Source organism: Branchiostoma lanceolatum, chromosome 4 (genome assembly GCF_035083965.1).
Source record: "Branchiostoma lanceolatum isolate klBraLanc5 chromosome 4, klBraLanc5.hap2, whole genome shotgun sequence".
In the NCBI taxonomy this organism is placed as follows: Eukaryota; Metazoa; Chordata; class Leptocardii; order Amphioxiformes; family Branchiostomatidae; genus Branchiostoma; species Branchiostoma lanceolatum.
The window spans coordinates 24472968-24490851 of record NC_089725.1 but is presented as its reverse complement, the minus strand read 5'-3'; the positions used below and the strand labels follow the sequence as shown (position 1 = coordinate 24490851).

The window sequence follows — 17884 nt, the reverse complement described above, 5'->3', positions numbered from 1 at the left end:
ATTTGTATGCTTGATCTGACCTATTTTGACTGCCCTATTAACTTTTTCCGTGACCTTGTCTTGATACTCAAAACGGCGCGTATCGGGCTAGCCCTTTGTAATAGCAAGGAGGTTTTATATAAAACCTCCTTGGTAATAGCAAGAAGGTTACATAGATCTCTATTTAACCTCCTTGGTAATAGCAACAGGCTAGTTGTGCAGCCCTGGCTGTGTGTGCTGAACAGCCAAAAACCAATAAATGAGTATGAATCGCACCTACGTCACAGTCATTTGGTACACTGTCTATCAAAAATTTACAGCGGCAGAGCCTGTCGAACACCAACCTTTCCATAGTCACGGACGACCGATGAACTCTACTGGCCGTTACCCTCTATGAGCCAAGTGACCGTGACGTATCATATCACACACGCTCACGTGCGTAATACATCTGTCCTCTGCTTCTCTGTTTCTCGAACTTCAAGGCTAATTAGCAACTGTGTGCTGTCTGAAAGAAACGTAACGCTTGACAATCGGGTCTGTCGACCTGACCACGGGTCTTGTCTTGATCTATTCGTTCCTTTTGTCGCTCGTCCTCTGTCTCCGGACGTGAGAGGGATTTCTTTACAACTTAGCTGTTACTTTGTGTTGCTGTATCATGTTACTAGTATTTACGAATGTCAGTGATTCTTACTTTTATGCAACAAAGTAAGTAGAGGCAAATCATGCGACAGTATAACTTAAGGTGTAATTAATCAAGTACTAGATAAAATTCCGACTTTGTCAATTTGATTTTGATTTTTTAATGGAAAGTTGATGAAACACTTTGCACAATATTAATATATTCATTACTTTCAAATATGACTTATGTTGTTGATGTGTGTACCTAGTATTCTAAGTATAAGAGTGAGGAAAACGTCTTTTTTAGCACAGCACGCAAACCCGTGTGAGTGGTATTCAGCACCAAGGACAGGACAAGTCACTCACAAAGAAATTATTTAGAAACAAAATCAACATCGTATCAATCTGTACAAGTAGGATAGACTACGATCTTTTATGTGATGTTGAATGGTCTGTTCCTGATCTAGACTGGATACTGGATGTGATCCCTACAGTTTGATCAATAGGGTAGAGAAAATAGCCCTCCAGCCTTGCCCTGAATATGGTAGTTTCTTTTTACTACGGCGAAGGTCTTTGTTGTGCACAACTATTTACAACGAGACGACGTTACGAATAACGTAGGTGTTTGTTTGTTTGTTATCTCCATGAAAAATGGAGATATTGTTTTGGGTGTCTCTGTCTGTCTGTCTGTCTGTTTGTTTGTCTGTCTGTTTGTGTTTCCGCACTACTCTAGTCAGCATAACTCAAGAACCTCTTGATGGATTTCGATGATATTTGGTATGTGGGCGGGTGTTGGGAAACCGAAAGTCAAGGTCGATTTTGGGCCCCCTGGTATGTGACCTTGGTACTGCAGCAGAACTTCCGTTTTTGTATCTTTTGACCTGGACGTGCTATGGTCTTGTTTATTTTATTTTATTCGCAGAAAAGAAACATTTACAGCGAAATAAGGAAATGGATTGAAAAAAACAAAGTACAGAATGAGAGAAGAAAGCCTACAAGGCTCAGTTCTCCTCCTGTAAGCAATCAATAGTTAATAATGACGAAAAATATTACAAGACTAGGAAATATAACATAATAACTTAATAAAGATTGATAGAACTGAAATATTTCTCAGATTAAAAAACAACATAGGTCTAATCATACTCTCTTACAAAAAATGCAGTGGGTTGCAAAGTAATGATATACAATCAATCATGCATAACGTAACGTATGAAAACTTATTTGATACTATGTAGTTCAAACTCAGCACTATAAACAGAATAATCCAAATTACGATACTGATGATTATAGAGTATACAAAGTATCCATCATATGATCAACCTCTGAGATGCACGCTAATTATCCGTGTCATCGCTTCTACGCCTTGCGATAAACCGCCTGTATCTTGTACGGCCTGGGAGAGATAGTGGCTCCGATCACTCCGGACATATCTGGTTTAGGCGCGCCCTCTGGCAGTTTAAAGGTGAACTGCTGCAGTAGGGACGCGAGGAACAGGAACAGCTCCATCTTGGCCAGCTGCTCGCCGAGGCAAATTCTTCTCCCTGGAAAGAGTGATAACATATCAGCTACAAAGGGGAGACTAGCATTGTGTTGATTCTGCAACGATGTAGCAATACATGAAAGTTTTCTTCCTCTTAGTCCAGAAAGACCCTATACAGAAGGCCCACAGTACCTGTCCGACCCATACATACAGAAGGCCAACGTTACAGTACATGTCTTCAGATCCAAGACAAGGAAAAATCTAAGCTCCTGCAGAATTTCTTCTACGGAATTAGCTGCTTGTGAATCGTTTTCTGGGATATCAGACGTGATATAACGTTACCAACTTTCTAAGCATTTGGGTATTTTATTATTGCAGAATGGTTTCACCAACAGTAATTGTGACGACACACCATTGACACGTTTGCTGAGGCGTACCATTTCACTACTGCTTGTCTGACAACACTTACCTGTGGAGAACGGCATGAAGGCCTCTGGGACCTTGACCCTCCCGTTGTCGTCCAGGAACCTGCTGGGGTCGAACGTGTCCGGGTGGGACCAGTAGGCAGGGTCCATGTGGACGGACCACAGGTTAACCCACACCTGGGTGTGTGCAGGGATGTCGTACCCCTGTAGGCTGGTCGGGGACGAGGTGCAGTGGGGCACGGACAGGGGAAGCACGGTGCGGATCCGCTGACTCTCCAGGATGGTCGCTTCTGTGAAGGGCAGCTCCTCACGTCTGGAGTAAGGCGGGATTTCATCACGTCCTACCACGGTATCCAGCTCCTCTTGGACTTTCCGCTGCCAAGCAGGGTTGAGCGCGAGGTAGAGCAGTGGCCAGGAGAGAGTCGTCGCCGTCGTTTCTGTACCTGCCGCAAGAAAATCCCCTAAGATGTGCCATGTGTTTTCCTCCTTCAAGAAGATTTTACCTCCCTTGCTTTGGTGCAGTTCCAGCAGGCACATGTCAGTTATGTCGCGGATCTTGGAAGGGTCGAAGGTCTCCTTGTGGTCATCGATAATCTTTTGAAACCACCGTTTTGAATCGAAATACACTTCTCTCCACTTATTTAACAAGCCACGAACGCCAGGGACATATCTCAGAGTTGGATAAAAGTTCAGAATCTGGGCCTGAAGAAACAGCTTGAAGCCCAGATCAACCCTCTTTAATTCTTCATGAAAATCGTGATCATCCGGCTCAAACCGCCTTCCAAGTGCAATGGCAGCAATGACATTGCCGACGGCAATTTGAAGGAAGCGACTGGGATCGAAAGGCTCTCCATCCATATCCTAAAGAGAAAAAAGGAGCCCTGTCAGTGAGATGTACGGTTATGTATTCTCTCTAGTTAATTCCTTAAAGCAATATTCCCGATTAAAAGACAAGAAAACTTTTGCCACTTGTTAGATTTTTAGTACACTGTTGTGTTGCGATCAGCCTGTTCCTATGGCAACCGTGCCACATTCAGATATGGACTTACCTTAAAGGACTGGCAAAGTCGGCGGCATTCCTGTTGAATGCTTGGCTCGAGTGTTTTCTTGCCCATACCAAAGTGGCGAAGACTGGAGAGACCGAACCGTCGGAAACGTTTCCAGTCATCGCCATACTTTCGCATGATGATTCCTGTAAAACAAGAAGCCATGATACACACAACTGCAAAAGACGGAAACCGTTTCATTCCTCTTTGATTATAGAAACATTTTCTTTTGTGTGTAAATGCTACATAAAGCGCCGTACGAATATGTTCTTACTCAAAACTCTATAACCAACAAGTATTCAGCAGATAGGATTATGCACATCGTATAGAATCTTTCTATACTTTCAGCAACAACTGTCTCCGTTTGGGGTAAATTCTAATCTCCAAGCGGATCTATGGGTGGGTCTCCCGTAGATCTGCTTGGAGACTAGGAAAATGCTGTCATCGCGGTTATGTTTGGGCGGGCATTGGTAGCCGTGGAAGAAGACAGAAAAGCCAAGACCAGAATACGTACCTTTGCTGAGTGAAGCAGCTTCAACCGTGAGGAACAGCGCGGGTCTATCCGAGAAGTGCGCGCCCTTCATGACCAGGGCCTCCTTGATGGCGACACACCCGTTCACAACCACCACGTCCTGAGGACCCATCCGCAGACTGAACACGTCTCCGTACTGGCGCCGCCACGCCGTCAGCTGCAGGTGGGGCTCCCGGGTCAGGGACAGCAGGTTCCCCAAGAACGGCAGCCCAGGGTGGGCTGGGGGGAAACTTGTCGGGACGGCCGCGGCGTCCCGCCCATGTCCGGAGACAGACGAGCGACAGAAGGAACGAACAGACCAAGACAAGACCCGTGGTCAGGTCGACTGACTCCATTGTCAAGCGTTACGTTTCTTTACTAGCTTCGACTCGATCGTCGATCATGGCAGAAAAACAGGTCGAACAACAGATGACCTTCGACAATTGGTTTTTTTTCTTAATAGCCAGCCGCTCCCTGTCAAACCGCAGAATGCGATAATCTCTAGACTCTAAGATACGGCATTCGCCACGTCACTATTTGACCCCGTTGCATGGGTGTAGACTCACTGTCGTGCAGCGAAAAGACCTCAGACCTACATAATGTTTATACTTTCTCAAATCTACAGGATGTGTCCAATACAACCATTAAGCTACTTTGCGCATTTCAAAATGACAGCAAACGCTGTGGCTTTCGAAACACCAAGCAATTTTTGGTCACTTTATTTGTGCACGACTTTTTTACAGTGTACCTAGATCCAATTAGCTATTTCCACAGTGTGATAGTTCATATCTTCAGCTTTAAATTGATACCAAATTCCCTTGGTTAATTTTAGGAGCAACGGGTTTGCCCCGAAAAAATCGGACAACAGGTCAGTTTGATGGCGTCTTTTTTTAAATGAGAAATTGAACACTACGATCTTTCACTATGCTTTATGTTTGATGGTTATCTTCGCTATTATACTTGGATTAAGCAAACCATAATTATTACTATTTGGTTTCTTCTCATGTACCATTTCATGTAATACTGTATTCGCACACGTGCCATTAGTGCATAAAGTTCAAAGTATGAATGGCAGGTACCTCACAGTCATTTGGTGCAGTGTCTAACAAAAATTAACAGCGGTAGGGCCTGTCAGACCCCAACCTTTCCATAGTCAGGGACGACCGATGAACTCCACTGGCCGTAACCTTTTCCTATCCAAGTGGCCGTGACGCGCACGTGCGTAACAGATTTACATAAGGCCACTCTTAACGTTATATCTGTCTTATATTTCTCTATGACCAGGTGGGGCATTCTAACCTCAAGGCTAATCGGTAACTACGTGCTGTCTGAATGAAAACGCTTGACAACGCTTGACTACCTGACCACGAGTCATGTCTGATTGTCGTTCGCCTTCTGTCTACGGACTTGAGAGGGATTTCTTTACAACTTAGCTTTTGCTTTGTGTTGCTGTATTATGTCATTTACAAATGTCAGTGATTCAGCCAAGTCAGTGGATGGAAATCGACAGTATAAACTAAGGTGTTATTAATCAAATCCTAGATAAAATGCCGAGTTCGTCAATTTTATATGAATTTTTTTATGGAAAGTTGATGGAACGCTTTGCACAATATTGATATTTTCATTACTTTCAAATATGTCTGTTGTTAATAACTCGCTGTGCGTACCTAGAGCTTAAAGTATAAGAGTGAAGATAAAGCCTGTGTTTTTAGCACAGCACGTAAATCTGTGTGAGTGGTATTCAGCACCAGGGACAGGACAAGTCGCTCACAGAGAAATGGTTTAGAAATAGAATCAACATCGTGTCAATCTGTAACACTAGGACGGACTAAGATCTTTTGTTTGATCAATGGGGTAGATAAAATAGCCCTTCAGCCTTTCTCGAAATATGGTAGTTTGTTCTTATTAGGACATACGTCTTTGTTGTGCACAGTCATTTACAATAAGATTACGTCATGCATGACGTAAGTCCTCCACAACACATGCAGCAGATGTCGTAGATATTCTTTTGTTTATTCTATTCGCACAAAAGAAACATTAACAGAGAAAAAAGGAAATGTCAAGCTCCATTGCTCCATTGTCAAGCTTTACGTTTCTTTCACTTCGCTCGTAAACGCGGTTGCGGTCGGTAGCTATAGAGTTCATCGAACGTCCGTGGCGCTCGAAAGACCATGCTGCAACTAGATTTGTTAGACCCTGCAACAAATAAATGTGACCAAGGCTGTAACGTAGCATGCATGATCATGCATGTTTGTGTCACTCGGCGCGCATACAAAGATCTACAAATAGAGCAAAGGTCATTTCGATTTTTCAACTTTGACCTGTTTTCCTCATGACTGCTGTGCTGGCGTCGAGTCTAACTCTAAGGTAATATCAAGAAGCAAACGTTCAACTTATAACGTAAAGCTTTACAATGGAGTCAGTCGACCTGACCACGGGTCTTGTTTTGGTCTGTTCGTTCCTTCTGTCGCTCTTCTGTCTCCGGACATGGACGGGACGCCGCGGCCGTCCAGACAAGTTTCCCCCCAGCCCCCCTGGGCTGCCGTTCTTGGGGAACCTGCTGTCCCTGACCCGGGAGCCCCACCTGCAGCTGACGGCGTGGCGCCGCCAGTACGGAGACGTGTTCAGTCTGCGGATGGGTCCTCAGGACGTGGTGGTTGTGAACGGGTGTGCCGCCATCAAGGAAGCCCTGGTCATGAAGGCCGCGCACTTCTCGGACAGACCTTCTCTGTTGCTGACCGATGTCTGTGACTGCAAGGAAGGTAAATGTTACGCTGATCAAATTTACAACGCACATTTGTGATTCTGTACGTCAATATGCGATCTATGCCGACATGAAACTCGGGCACTGACCTCATTACACATGGGTACAAAGTACTATAATCACAACATGGAGGTAAGTTCTCTACAATCGTTCTTACAGCCACGAGGCATGGGAGTTGGTCAAGGAGAATAGATTAGATTTATCAGATTTACCCTCCGTTGCAGTTGCCCGTCGGGTCGGACGTTTTTTTCCAGCGATTAAGTGTAGGTTTTCTGATAGCTACAGGGCTTCTGACGGCTGTTGAGACCATGCAATATATAACAATAAACTAACTGACTGTTATTCTGCTACAGGCTTAATCATGGCAAAATACGGCAACAAATGGAAGAGTTTTCGGCGCTTTGGTCTGTCCGCTCTACGCCACCTTGGTGTTGGGAAGGAGAAGTTGGAATCAATCATCCGACATGAATGTATGGTGCTTGTTAAATGTTTTGAGGTGAGAATTTAACGCGAATCAAAATATATTTTTTACACTGACGTTTTTGTGTTCACGACAGTAATTCCCTTCTGACTCTGTTGCGAATGTTCTTTTTTATCTTCACTTTAAGCGTACATATTGGGTGAAGTACATACATGTATCAATTAGAAACCAGCGCAGTTCAGACATTCGTCAAACTAGAAATAGCATTAATGAAAGCCTCAAACACCTCCCCCTACCCGTACCTGGCTTAAGTTAGTTCCCACAAAGATCTCTGTCATGTAGCGTACGTACGGATTTTTGTTAAGCACTAGTGTTCTGTACCATGTTTAGGACAAGGATGGGAGACCCTTCCAAGTCAGCCGCATCATTCAGATCGCTGTCTGCAACGTCATCGCCTCCATCGTACTTGGAAGACGGTTTGAACCTGACGATCCAGATTTTAAAGATGAGATTGAGAGAGTCGATCGCACCTTCCAGTTATTTCTAGACGCACAACCGCTGAACTTTTACCCAGCTCTGAGACACGTCCCTGGGTTCCGTGGCATGTTCAGGGAATGGATGGAAATCGACCGTAAGTCCGGGCAGTGGTATGGAAAGTTTATTGAAGAACACAAGGAGACATTCGATCCCAGCAACATACGCGATCTTATTGATGTGTGCCTGCTAGAGATAGAGCAGAAGAATGGAAGCGAGACGTTTGTTACAGAAGTCACCATCCGTCACATTGCGTCAGAGTTCTTCGATGCAGGTACAGAAACGACGACGACGACCTTGTGCTGGGCACTGCTCTACCTCGCGCTCAACCCTTCGTGGCAGCGGAAAGTCCAAGAGGAGCTGGATACCGTGGTAGGACGTGATGAAATCCCGCCTTACTCCAGACGTGAGGAGCTGCCCTTCACAGAAGCGACCATCCTGGAGAGTCAGCGGATCCGCACCACGGTTCCCCTGTCCGTGCCCCATTGCACCTCGTCCCCTACCGGCCTGCAGGGGTACGACATCCCTGCACACACCCAGGTGTGGGTTAACCTGTGGTCCGTCCACATGGACCCTGCCTACTGGTCCCACCCGGACACGTTCGACCCCAGCAGGTTCCTGGACGACAACGGGAGGGTCAAGGTCCCAGAGGCCTTCATGCCGTTCTCCACAGGTAAGCTAAGTGTTGTCAGACAGGCAGTAGTGAAATATGGTACCTTTTAACAACCCAAGGCATCACTGCACGAAATGGCCTCGTATCCCGGCGTATACGTAACGGGATTCCTCCGGAAATATTCCATATCCCGGTGCGGATTTAGCGTATATATAACTAACGGATACGCTAAATCCGCACCGGGATATGGAATATTTCCGGAGGAATCCCTGATCGTATACGCCGGGATACGAGGCCATTTCGTGCAGTGCATGTTGAGGGTTTTTCTTCACAATTACAGGGGACACATTCTGCAATTATATAATACCAACATTATAGGGCAGCCAAAAACTCTCAGTTGCCGTGTTAAGTAACGTTGAGTCATGTCCAGTACCTCCAGAAATGATGCACAAGCATTATCCATAAAACAAGATGTAACGTTAGTAGGATACATTTATTTTTTGGATTCGGGTGGGTGCTGTGGGCTTTTTCTTTCGGGTTCTCCTATTACATGGGGACTTTCTGGGCATTGAGGAAAAAATGTGCATTGCTATATCGCTGTCGAATTCATCCAAAGCTAGAGTTTCTCCTCTTGCAATTGGATCTGATATGTTATCACTCTGTCCCTACACAGGAAGAAGAATTTGCCTCGGCGAGCAGCTGGCCAAGATGGAACTGTTCCTGTTCCTCACGTCCCTGCTGCAGCAGTTCACATTCAAACTGCCAGAGGGCGCGCCTGAGCCAGATATGGCTGGAGAGATCGGAGCCACTCTTCTTCCCAGACCGTACAAGATACAGGCCGTCTATCGCAAGAAGTAGAAGCGATGACATGGATGATAAGCGCGTAACTCCGTAGCTGATGAAAAAAATGGACATTCTTGTTGTGATACACATTATATTCACGTGTGCATTGCATGCATTATCATGCCAATACAAACTTAACTATCGATTATGATATCCTCGGATGGAACAGTACAAATGCACTACCTTCAAAAACTAGCAGATAAACAAAGAAGAATCAACAAACTGATAGTCGGGTACAGAATGCCAGGAAAAACTTCTCGGATTGATGATAGCAAAATAAATATATTCTATGGTTATCAGTACTAGACGTTTTGTCTAAGTTCTAAATCTTTTTTGATGACTTTGATTTTAGCATGTATGTTAAGTGGATTCTTATGTAGTCTCATACGTGACGTAATTTCGTTGTAAATGTCTGTACACAACAGAGACGTATGCGCTAGAGCGAACTTCAATCTTTATGGCAAGGCTAAAATAGTACTCTATAACCCATTGATCAAACAAAAGATCTTAGTCTCCCCTAGTATTACAGATTGACACGATGTTGATTCTATTTCTAAACCATTTCTCTGTGAGCGACTTGTCCTTTCCTTGGTGCTGAATACCACTCACACAGGTTTACGTGCTGTGCTAAAAACACCGGGACAAAACCGTGCCTCGCACAATCGGTGGCTTTGTATTCACTCTTATTAAGTTTTAGGTATACGGCTTGTTATTATTATCATTATCATCATCAACAGCATATGACTTAAAATGAAAAGCGATGGAGATACTAGCATTGTTCTACTTGTCTAGTTTTCCCAACAAAATGAGTCATCAATAAAGATTTAACGAACGTGGATCTTCATCTACATTGTAATATTTCGTTAATAACGCCGTTATTTCGTTAATTTCTTCAATCTATCGATGTACACATATTATAGGTAAGAATTGCTGACGTCTGTACACAACATAGTGCAGCAACACAAATCACAAATTATAATGATGAAAGAACAATTCAAACTACATAGTATTTTAGATGGCACACATTATCTGATTGAAAGGACCCCTCTTCACGTCAGTAAATAGTCCGATATCGCTAGCTACAAAGGCACCCGTATGTCAATATGAGTTTCTTAACAAGAAGGAAATAGCAAAGACAGCGGCTGTTGCCCACGTGATCTGGAAGGTTGTTCGGACGCCACCGCTGACATCTATGGGATCGTTGAGAAGGCCGTGGATCCTCAGGACGGAACCATTGTGTGGCCGGGGGGAGACGCCAGTTATCTCACACATCATTTGATAGATGTCCACCTGGTGGATGGAATCGCCCACGAAGCCGGCCCTAAAGTCTTGGGGATAATTTTTTTTTTCATTTTTCAATAGCAAAAGCAACAAAACTAATCGGTTAGTCATTTAATGAAAAAATTGAAAGATTAGCTACAAATTCATACTGTTCTTTTTTTCTATTCGTTTATGGGGCAGTCAATAACTTTGACAGAAGGCGCGTCCATAGACCAATATTAGGATGATAGATGCAACTTTTCACAGTCTTCAAAACGGGCATCATCATCGGGATTGTCGGAATCTTAATATGTATCATTATGGGATAGCACGATACACAAACCGGGCTGTGGTCGACATGTCCTACCTGGTCCCACTGCCATGAAGACTCCCTTCATGTCCATCAGGGCGTTGTCCCAGGCGTGGGAACCGATCCGGCGTGACGTCACCACACTGTCCTGTGACACATAAAACCTCTCAGAACCTTAAAACCATATCTCAGGGAAGATAGACCGGAGTAACATATCTGCTTGGAGATTGAGATCAGATCCAGACAAAAAAGTGCTCCCCTTATGCTTTTCCTACTAACGTTAGCTTGTATAGAATGTAAGGCATTCTCCCACGCAGAGCCGTCCCGTGCCCTTCGTGTACACCCGGGCTTACTGTTTATAACGGACGCGGGATGGCTCTGCGGGGGAAAATGATGTAGGGTAGTCTTTTAATACTTCAAATAAGATTGTCGTGCACTGTGTACAAACTTACAGGACATGGAGGAAAACATGCTTGATTAAGTGGAAACAGCCCAACCATTGGAAATACCTGCCTTGAGAACAAGATACGGGAAGGCCGTCACCAGCAGAAGCGGCGGAACGTACTTTCCGTTCTTGTAGTGCCAACCCTCTGGTATGTCCTCCTTTTTGTAAGCTACGGAATGAGGAACTCGTTGAAGATCTGCATACACCTGTAAAATACATAATGTTACAACTTTGTCATGTGGTGGAATACCATGAGGGATAGTAGATTGTGTTAGGTTTGTGTAGTTACTGTTGGATTTCCTTCAGCCGTTAACACATTCCCATTTTAATCTTCTTGTGCATCTTCCATCTCCATTGCTTTTTATGTTGTTGATATAATAATAATAACAAGCTGTATACCTAAAACTTGATAATAGTGAATATAAAGCCACTGTGTGTGCGAGGCACGGTTTTGTCCCGGTATTTTTAGCACAGCACGCAAACTTATGTGAGTGGTATTCAGCACCAAGGACAGGACAAATCGCTCACAAAGAAATGCTACAGAGCCGTGGGAATAGTCTTACCTTGTCCAAACGCCCCTCCTTTGGCCACATGCTGACGTAGGAAGTCTCGTAGAAGACGGGGTTGTCCAGGTCGTTGTGGTCTATGAAGCTGCTGAGCCTTACGTAACCGCCGCTGGGACCGTACTCAACCGTGGCCATGCCGTGATCGGACATCACCACGACATTCACATCGTCAGACTGACCAGTTCTCTACAACACGAATGATACATCCTCAAACACTACATTTTAATAATTCTAAAAACTGCTAACTATAGCAATAGATGTAATACTATCCGGGTCATCTTGGTTGGGGCTGCACCCGTCAATCGGATGGGACGTAAAATGGGGGCTCCGCGTTCGAGGAGGTGCCTCGAGCACGTTAAAGGGGGAAGGGCTAGTAACCCCACCCTGTAAGAATGCCCTGCTACAGAAACAGCAAGTTTCCACTACAAGGTGAACAACGAACAACAACAACAATAGTAAGTGTTACTTCAGTTTATATTCAAGCAGAGGCTCTTTTGGTCAATTCGAATTGTAGACTTTGATAATAGGTTATGAGTACCAAAATGTGATATCTATGCCATGCTATTCCTTTGCTTATAACCATGACCTGTACTTAGCTTGTTAAGCATAAATGTGCAATAGAGGTCTTTCATTATCACGTCTTTGATATGAGTGATTGACTATTTATATCACTACAGCCTGAGTACCGTCCTCCGTATTTAACACTTGCTCTCCGTTTTTTTTCGCAAAAAGGGGGCTAGCCAAGGATCACTACGGAGGATGGTAACGTTTCCCAGTCGTTATCTCTGCTACATGTAGGTTGCGATGACGTCACTTACGCCGAGATTCTCCCTGAGATATTCCAGGAAGCGGCTGACGTCACGAGTTGCCTCCAGTCGCTGCTGGGACTCTACCCCATGGGCATGACCGAGCCTGTGCGGAAATTCCATCATCTCATGTAGTAGATTACATCGCATTTTAGATTAGATTACATTAGATTAGATTAAATTACATTTGGGAAGCCCCGTCTGGGCTGTTTTACAGCCGATGAAATGAACTTACATTACCTGTAATAGTAGTAACCAACAGAAACAACATGTACCTGCTGTTAATGACTACTGTGCAATGTACGTAAAGATGTGCAATACATATGTCTGATGCACATCATTTTTACCGTGCCCTCCAGATTTTACTGATCTGATTAAGGGGCCGGTCTAGCTGTCTTTGGACTGTTTCATATTGTGAGTTGTTTTTACATGTGTTTTTTTATGTATATGCAATAAAGATGATGTTGAACTCCGTGCTACAAAAGGCAAGGATACGTTTACATATTACTGATATCTACGCGAAAGTACGACATGCCAGCACAAAACAACTATAAACTACATGATATTACTAACGTTATTTGTATGCCGAATTTGACAACATACCGGTCGACATCTTCGAAGTAGACGAAGGCCATGTCGACAGCTCGTTCACTGAAGAGTTGGACTATCTCGTCTATACTGTCGGTGATGTTGTTATAGGTCGGGTAACCCGCGTACGGCTCACACTTGTTTGGCAAGGTGTTGAAGATGGGAACTTCACATGCTATTCCAAACATAAGCATATTGTGTGAAAATGGTTGGTTACGCGCCGAAAAGTTTTCAACTCCTCTAACGTTGTATTTCTCGCGGAGTGTTTTGATGAGTGTGTCTGTGTGTGATATGAATACTTTTCTTGTAGCAAAGCTGCCAACTTTCACGGTAAGGAGAAAAAGGTCACAGTGAAATTAAAACCCGCGACCGTAAACCCACCGTGAAAATGTAAAGAATTGCAGAACCTTACAGTTGCATTGCTTATTTTACTATTTGATGTTACTCTGTTTATTCATACTTTAGAAGATAAACAGGAAGAGACTGAATGATTCAGAGGGGAGTGTAAGAATGGAGGGAATGATGGATGGATGGATGGATAGATAGAGAAAAGGAGGGACAACCTGCTTACTTGGCCAGTAGTACATGTTGACCTTCCTTTCCTGTTTAGTGGCGGTGATCCAGATTGGCTCGGCGCCCTCCCACCAGTACGGTTCATACGACTCCGGGTTATAACCCAACAGGAATGAGGTGTTGCGCATGACGTCATGCATGTAGTTTCCCGTCATGCCGTGACTTTCCGTGTGCAGACCTGAAACAAAAGAATGAACATCAGAGGTGATGATCAATGTGTTTTGCTCGTTTGGACAGTGTTTAATACTGACCATGACTTTACCGCCAGTCTTAGACGTTACAAATCTGGCATTGAGCACAAATAGCATGACACAAACTGGACTGTGTGTGTGTGGTGTGTGTTTGTGTGTGTGTGTGTGTGTGGTGTGTTTGTGTGTGTGTGGTGTGTGTGTGTGGTGTGAGCGTGTGTGTGGTGTGTACGTGTGTTTGTGTGTGTGTGTGTGTGTGTGTGTGTGTGTGTGTGTGTGTGTGTGTGTGTGTGTGTTTGTGGTGTGTGTGTGGTGTGTGTGGTGTGGTGTGTTGGTGTGTGTATGTGTTTGTGTATGTATATCTTACATACGTGTGAGCCGACACTGGTAGGATTGACAGCCGACAATGGTAGGATTGACTTACTGGTAGGTAGCCGGGTTCCGTCAACTCGGAGTACAAAACTGTATCTTCAATAGGTGATCACTTGCCTGTCATGATGGTGTAGTAGTTTGGATAGGACTTGACTGGGAAGTCTGGCGTGACGTATCTCGCCCGCGCCCCTTCCCTGGCCATGGCTTGGAACTCGGAAAGTTCAGGGTCGCTGAACGGATAGTCCCACCGCAAGCCGTCGATGAGGAAAGCCACCAGTCTGTTGGGCACGCCTGATGCAGGCGGGGAGAGAGAGAAAACGATCATGGACAGCAGGGCGATCGAAGGATGGACTACCGCCATTGCGACGAGACGTTCCAGGGACGAATCAGCCTAAAACTCTGTACAACAGAACACACAGTCAGTTCGGTAGTCCGCTGCCTACGCTAGGCGATGACGGTATCAGTATGATGAATACAAACTTGATCGCCGAATGTGCGCAGAGAGTTGAAGAGGTTGCTGTACAGCCTGTACCATAGATATGTTACTGACTGGCACCTTAGACCCCGGGCCCCGTTCATACCACACCACACCACACCACACCACACAATACGTAACCTATTAAAACTGCTTCACACTAGTTGTTTGCTTATCACCCATACACCAGGCGGGATGTAGAGAAAGACGATTACATTAGAAACCGACCGTCTTCCGTCAGCCAATCAGGAGCGTGCATTTCTTGTGACTAAATCTTGTGGCCTCCCAAGGGGTAGGGGTGTACTATGTAATAGTTAGATCATGGCTGAGGCCTCTCTGTGTGAAAATAGTAAAGCTCCTCCCACAAGGGGCTTCCTTGACTCCCGAGGCGAAGGTAGAGCCTGGAACTGAAACAGGATGACACTCAGGCTAGGGTAGGTTGGGAGTGGTCGTGGCAAATTTAACCCCAACCACTCCTCGACCACTGCTGGCTTCCTCCCTGGAATAAAAGCATACGTGGCGTTTTGCCGTGTAATTGCACCATAATTGGACACAGCCTCACTCAAACAGACTTTATTAAGTGTGTAATTAGATAACGGGATGGGTTATTGTTGCTTAGTAAATCACGACAGCAAGTCCTCAAGTACCTTGCCTCTTTATGGTGCAATTTGCGCACTAGTCGCTAGAATGCGCTCTTAGTACATATTCATGTCAGGTTACGGAATGATTTTTAGAGCAGAAAAGGAGTTTTCAACAGGCTTCAAACAATCCAAATGTTCGGGACATTAAAATGAGTGTAAGAGTGTCGAGCAGTGCATGTTTCATTCATATGCACTCCAACGATGGAAAAAGTAACTCATGGACAACATGCACTAGAATCATATGCTGGTGATGGGAGAAACCTACATACGATTGTGACAATCTATATGGGACATGTACATGCAGTAACGTCGAAATAACTTCTTTTTATCATTTCTTTACAGTTTTTATACCATCTATCTGGAAAGCCGATATGATCTCGCATATGTGCATGTACTGTTTTCAATTAGTCTTAGTTCATTGAACTTCGTTCGGTGACCTGTTGTACACATAAGAGAAGAATAATTTATTACCTATTAATTTGTGAGGTAGGCCAGTGCCCTTGCTTGCCCCGGGCGCACTCTAACCACCGCATTCTTGTTTTTGAACCTGAACTTGTATCGTATGCCGACAGACGAGTTCAGTTTGCCGCGTGCATCGTCCTACCAACCGGCCTGGCTCACTTCACTCGGCACAGCCGCAGAGCGTACAAGACCACACAGTACACGGGACAACGGTGTTTGGTTGTACGTAATGTTACACGGACAGAGAGAGAAAACACGTTTAATATCTCTTCACATGGTTGAGAGCAAAACGCAAAAAATGGCGCAAAAAAGGTGCGTCGACAACGCACACAACACGGACTACTGGATTGATGTGTAGTTTGTTTGGTCATTTTTCATATTCCTTACCTGCTGCTGTTGAAACAACATTGTTTTTGTTTTTCAATGATTGGGTCTGAACTGATATCCTCTTGAAGAGGGCGGTGTACGTTGTCGTGTGCTGTCCATCACCGGCCAATTATGTAAGCCTATCGGGCGAGGCGTAGCGTCGGGAACACGCGCCCTGCTCGCCACACGAGGGCGCTCGACCGTGGTCTTTTGACTTGGCGTTTGCTAACGTGTGCCGGAAATGGAGGCGTCGTGCACAGGAAAGGTGTATCCATTACATATACCACAATTAGAGCATGAAGATAAAAAGAAGGAGGAACAGGGGGTAACATGTGCGACCGTAGGACGAACTTTTTGAGTTTTCACTGTGAATCTCAGGCGGCAGAGTTCAAACTCTAGCGGTGCGGTGGACTTGGCCGGATCGTATTTGCAAGCAATTTCACGCCTGGTGGGTCGTGACGTCGTTTCCTGCGCGGACGAGAACTTTAGAGTTACTCCGTTCCGCCGGATGATCTTTCCTCTTGTGGCTCGAGTTCTTTGATCCACAGTAACTTGAGCCGGCGAAGGTGAACTTGACAGTGGTAAACACGTCCGTCCCCAGTCGCTAATGTCGTGACAGACAAGAAGAGGTGATATTTGTATGATGAGGGATTGACACAGGGTTGCATCATTCGGCAGGACAGTGTAGGGAGTGAGAGAATCTCCAAGCACATCTATCGGTGGCAATGACAATATCCAAAGGGCAAATGCAGTTTTATTGACCACCACCAATAATACTGCTTTTGCCCTTTGGATACTGCCATTGCCACCGATAGATCTGATTGGAGATTAGTAGGGAGGGGAGCCCACGGTTTCTGTCTGTCAGACATTGAGACACACCCTTTCATTGAAATTCCGAAACATCTATAGCTTTACCAACCCTGAATTTCTCCAGTTAAACATCATGTGGGCAGCTATGGTACTCAGTTGCAATGGACAGAATGCCAAGTAAAAAACACACAACGTTACATGTATTTGTTTCTTTACCGCTAGATGTCCACATCGGTGGGCCATTTGTGACTGAGTGTCAATCATTGTGAACTGAACAGACTTCCAACTTCCTGTGACCCAACCCGCCACTTTCACCCGCTTCCTATGTGGAAGTCGGCAAATAGTTGTGTCTTGATAAGAAAATGGATGGAATTAGCACGTCTTACGAGTGTCTCATACTCCTACTCCTACTCCATCACGACGGTCAAGATCTCATGTTAGACCCCCACCCACCCACAAAATCAGTTTCCACGAACATGTTTCGTCGTTTAAGCCCCTGTCACACTTGCGCGTATATTCAAATGCGTGTGAGTTGCGCATGAATTTTTTTTTTTTGTTTGGTTTCTGTAAAGCTTGCAGGGAAGAAGTTGTTTCCTACTTTGACCCACCGTTGTGCAGCCTAGTTATCGAACCAAAGAAATGACTTCTTCGGCTGCAAACTTAACCTAAAACAAAAACTTGTTAATACGTAACCCATGCGGACTTGTTTATACGCACAAGTGTGACAGGGCCCTTACATGCACGAAGATACGTTTGTTTGGTAATCGAAGGCAACGTCTTACGTACTT

The 17884-nt window shown here is 44.8% G+C and overlaps 3 protein-coding genes across 3 annotated transcripts; 1 reads left to right on the top strand and 2 right to left on the bottom strand.

Moving 5' to 3' along the window:
* Positions 1–1490: 1490 nt before the first annotated feature.
* On the bottom strand, positions 1491–4445 carry LOC136433591 (cytochrome P450 2U1-like). Its single transcript, XM_066425942.1, has 4 exons — positions 4063–4445; positions 3552–3694; positions 2547–3363; positions 1491–2138 (listed from the first exon to the last, which is right to left on the bottom strand). Exons 1-4 carry the CDS (start codon positions 4190–4192, stop codon positions 1954–1956), a joined length of 1275 nt encoding a protein of 424 aa, XP_066282039.1. The 5' UTR covers positions 4193–4445; the 3' UTR covers positions 1491–1953.
* A 2012-nt stretch (positions 4446–6457) lies between these two features.
* On the top strand, positions 6458–10070 carry LOC136433590 (cytochrome P450 2U1-like). Its single transcript, XM_066425941.1, has 4 exons — positions 6458–6821; positions 7177–7319; positions 7635–8451; positions 9065–10070. The coding sequence occupies exons 1-4, from the start codon at positions 6473–6475 to the stop codon at positions 9247–9249; spliced, it is 1494 nt and encodes a 497-aa protein (XP_066282038.1). The 5' UTR covers positions 6458–6472; the 3' UTR covers positions 9250–10070.
* LOC136431988 (glycerophosphocholine cholinephosphodiesterase ENPP6-like) lies at positions 9678–14937 on the bottom strand. Its single transcript, XM_066422998.1, has 8 exons — positions 14460–14937; positions 13781–13960; positions 13225–13384; positions 12634–12727; positions 11813–12001; positions 11318–11455; positions 10862–10952; positions 9678–10562 (listed from the first exon to the last, which is right to left on the bottom strand). The coding sequence occupies exons 1-8, from the start codon at positions 14701–14703 to the stop codon at positions 10333–10335; spliced, it is 1326 nt and encodes a 441-aa protein (XP_066279095.1). The 5' UTR covers positions 14704–14937; the 3' UTR covers positions 9678–10332.
* Between the last annotated feature and the right edge of the window lie 2947 nt (positions 14938–17884).

What these genes read in the sequence shown, in the direction of transcription:
- LOC136433590 (XM_066425941.1), top strand. Translation starts at nt 6,473, where the DNA reads ATGGAGTCAGTCGACCTGACCACGGGTCTTGTTTTGGTCTGTTCGTTC. An exon ending in TGCTTGTTAAATGTTTTGAG is followed by an intron (nt 7,320 to 7,634) that starts GTGAGAATTTAA and finishes TACCATGTTTAG; the next exon opens with GACAAGGATGGGAGACCCTT. An exon ending in CTTCATGCCGTTCTCCACAG is followed by an intron (nt 8,452 to 9,064) that starts GTAAGCTAAGTG and finishes GTCCCTACACAG; the next exon opens with GAAGAAGAATTTGCCTCGGC.
- LOC136433591 (XM_066425942.1), bottom strand. Translation starts at nt 4,192, where the DNA reads ATGGGTCCTCAGGACGTGGTGGTTGTGAACGGGTGTGTCGCCATCAAG. An exon ending in AGCTGCTTCACTCAGCAAAG is followed by an intron (nt 3,695 to 4,062) that starts GTACGTATTCTG and finishes CTTGTTTTACAG; the next exon opens with GAATCATCATGCGAAAGTAT. An exon ending in CTTCATGCCGTTCTCCACAG is followed by an intron (nt 2,139 to 2,546) that starts GTAAGTGTTGTC and finishes CACTCTTTCCAG; the next exon opens with GGAGAAGAATTTGCCTCGGC.
- LOC136431988 (XM_066422998.1), bottom strand. Translation starts at nt 14,703, where the DNA reads ATGGCGGTAGTCCATCCTTCGATCGCCCTGCTGTCCATGATCGTTTTC. An exon ending in CAACATGTACTACTGGCCAA is followed by an intron (nt 13,385 to 13,780) that starts GTAAGCAGGTTG and finishes TGTTTGGAATAG; the next exon opens with CATGTGAAGTTCCCATCTTC. An exon ending in ATCTCAGGGAGAATCTCGGC is followed by an intron (nt 12,002 to 12,633) that starts GTAAGTGACGTC and finishes TTCGTGTTGTAG; the next exon opens with AGAACTGGTCAGTCTGACGA.